Source organism: Nansenia antarctica, assembly GCF_963989245.1.
Source record: "Nansenia antarctica genome assembly, chromosome: 7".
NCBI lineage: Eukaryota > Metazoa > Chordata > Actinopteri > Argentiniformes > Microstomatidae > Nansenia > Nansenia antarctica.
Genome location: NC_137677.1, coordinates 33316795 through 33319294, shown reverse-complemented (window position 1 = coordinate 33319294; position 2500 = coordinate 33316795). Strand labels below are relative to the sequence as shown.

General features: G+C 45.3%; 1 protein-coding gene across 1 annotated transcript in view; it reads right to left on the bottom strand.

Annotated features, from left to right (window-relative positions):
- Positions 1-2500, bottom strand: part of itga2b (integrin, alpha 2b) — a 40974-nt gene that overhangs the window by 13860 nt on the left and 24614 nt on the right. Inside the window, exons 19-20 of the mRNA XM_080536678.1 lie at positions 2334-2478; positions 1333-1425 (exon numbers count right to left, since the gene is read on the bottom strand). Of these exons, the coding sequence (XP_080392804.1) occupies positions 1333-1425; positions 2334-2478 (238 nt within the window). The remainder of the gene's footprint in view (positions 1-1332; positions 1426-2333; positions 2479-2500) is intronic.

Below are 2500 nucleotides of genomic sequence, written 5' to 3'. Positions count from 1 at the left end.
GCTTTTTCCACCTGCAATATGTCCCTGTCAGAGACCAGCAGAGCCGAGTCATCCGCGAACAGGAACAAATTGCAATTACATGCTGATGACATGTCATTCACATATATTAGGAACAGTAAAGGTCCCAATATGCTTCCTTGTGGAACGCCGCAGGTCACTGGGAGGGGGGGGGACAGTGTTCCGTTCACACTAACCACCTGTTCCCTCCCCTCTAAGTAGGATTGCATCCAGCTCACCGATGTTCTATCGAACCCAATTGCTTTCAGTTTATCTAACAATATGTGGTGATCTACTGTGTCGAAGGCCTTCTGGAGGTCCAGCATGACCATGCCGCAGTACTTGCCCGAGTCCACCTCATGGTTGATGTGGTCGTTCAAATAGAGGAGGCATGTGTCAGTGGAATGGGATGTTCTGAATCCTGATTGAAATTCATACATCAGCTTTTTTTCGGTAAGGTACCTATCGACCTGTTCATAAACTATTTTTTCCATAAGTTTCGAGATGGAATTAAGAATAGAAACAGGTCGGTAGTTGCCTGGGTCTAATTTGCTTCCTTGTACCTGTGTGTGTGTGTGTATGTGTGCGTCTGTGTCAACAGTACTATGGTAGTTTGTGTGTGTAGGAGCCAAATGCATATTATTGAATGCTATTGAGTAATGATCATGATGATTGCATTAACTATTAGAATATGATGTATGACGGTTCAGTTGTCAGGGACGTTGTTTAGATGGCAAGAAGTCTTGGCAGGCCTGGGTAAGGGAATCGTTTTTTGACCACACAAGCCACACAACTCACACAACTCACACACAACTCACACAACTCACACAACTCACACAACTCACACAACTCACACAACTCACACACAACACACACAACTCACACACACACACAACTCACACACACACACAAGCCACACAACTCATACAACTCACACAACTCACACACACACACAACTCACACAACTCACACACACACAACTCACACAACTCACACAACTCACACAACTCACACAACTCACACACACACAACTCACACAACTCACAAACTCTAGGGAACAACTGAAGGAAACTCACAGAAAGACTCTACAGAAAGTGGAATTATATTTAGTTATTTTGATATTTTTCTATTTTCTAAAGACGCCACTGGAACTGTGAATTTTATGTGTACCGTATATTTGTTGCAATTCTACCTGGACTGGATATAGACTTTAGATAGGATTACAACTTTGTTGGTTTGAATATTTGGATGTGCATCAAAACCCCTGTCCTGGCCTGGACGGGGTTGTTTGAAGCCACTATAGTGTGTGTGTGTGTGTGTGTGTGTGTGTGTTACCTTCTGGCCCTGCTTCATGGGGTTGCCCAGCTCACACACCACCACCACCGACTCCTTCTCCTTCCTCTGGGCACACACCAGCCTGCTGAACCCCTGCACACGCACACGCACACGCACACGCACGCGCACGCGCACACACTCTGTGTCAGCAGTACTATGGTAGTGTGTGTGTGTGTGTGTGTGTGAATGAATGAATGATAGGGCTGAATAAAGGTTTTCATAATGTTGAACCAAAGGTTAAAACAGGATACTCTGTTAATTCTGTATATGAACCTTGTACACCATGAAACTCTGTACAGCCCTGGCTCTGGGCTCTGTTAATGATTGTGTGACCCTTGTACACTGGACACTGTTTGTGAACTTTTCCTCCCCTGCTTATCAAATTTCCATGAAATGATTCGTTCTGAACACCACCCACTTTTTCTAGTACTCTGATAGGATCACAAACTGTCTCCCCCTTTCCATTCTGTATGAGAATATGAGAATAAAAGACTGACTTACAGGAGGAGAAGATTAGTACCAATATGGGGTCACCCTCTCAGGAGAGGCCTCATATTCGTCCTCCTTGCAAGTAAATAATAACCATGATTGATTCCGTGTCTCTTTGTTGTTTAAAGTCTACGGTCTGTTTGAACTAGCGACGGGTTAGCATGGCTTGCATTACAACCAAGCTGAACAGAATATAGCATTTAAGCCCAGAACCACAACCCGACAATGAATGAATGAATGAATGGTCTTTATTGTCATTGCTATAGTACAGGTACCAAACAACGAAATTTGGGAGGGGTGGCTCCCCTGGTAATAAGAAAGAAAAAAAAAAAAAAACAGGAAGGGAAAGGAGCTGGTTTACATAAATAAAGGCTATGTACACTATCCACTATACTATACTGTACAGGTAAGACGACTAGGGTTGTCATATTGCACATAGTGTGTGTGTGTGTGTGTGTGTGTGTGTGTGTGTGTGTGTGTGTGTGTGTGTGTGTGTGTGTGTGTGTGTGTACCGGTGTGTCCTGTGTGCTCTGGTAGTGTGTGTTGGGGGGAGGTCGTATCTGCAGCTCTGTCTCGTAGGCGCCCTCTCCGCTGTTCTGCGCCGTGACCACCAGCAGGGCGGCGCTCTCCTCCCCCACCACCAGCCCCCCGCTCACCCTGGGGTCAGAGGTCAAACATC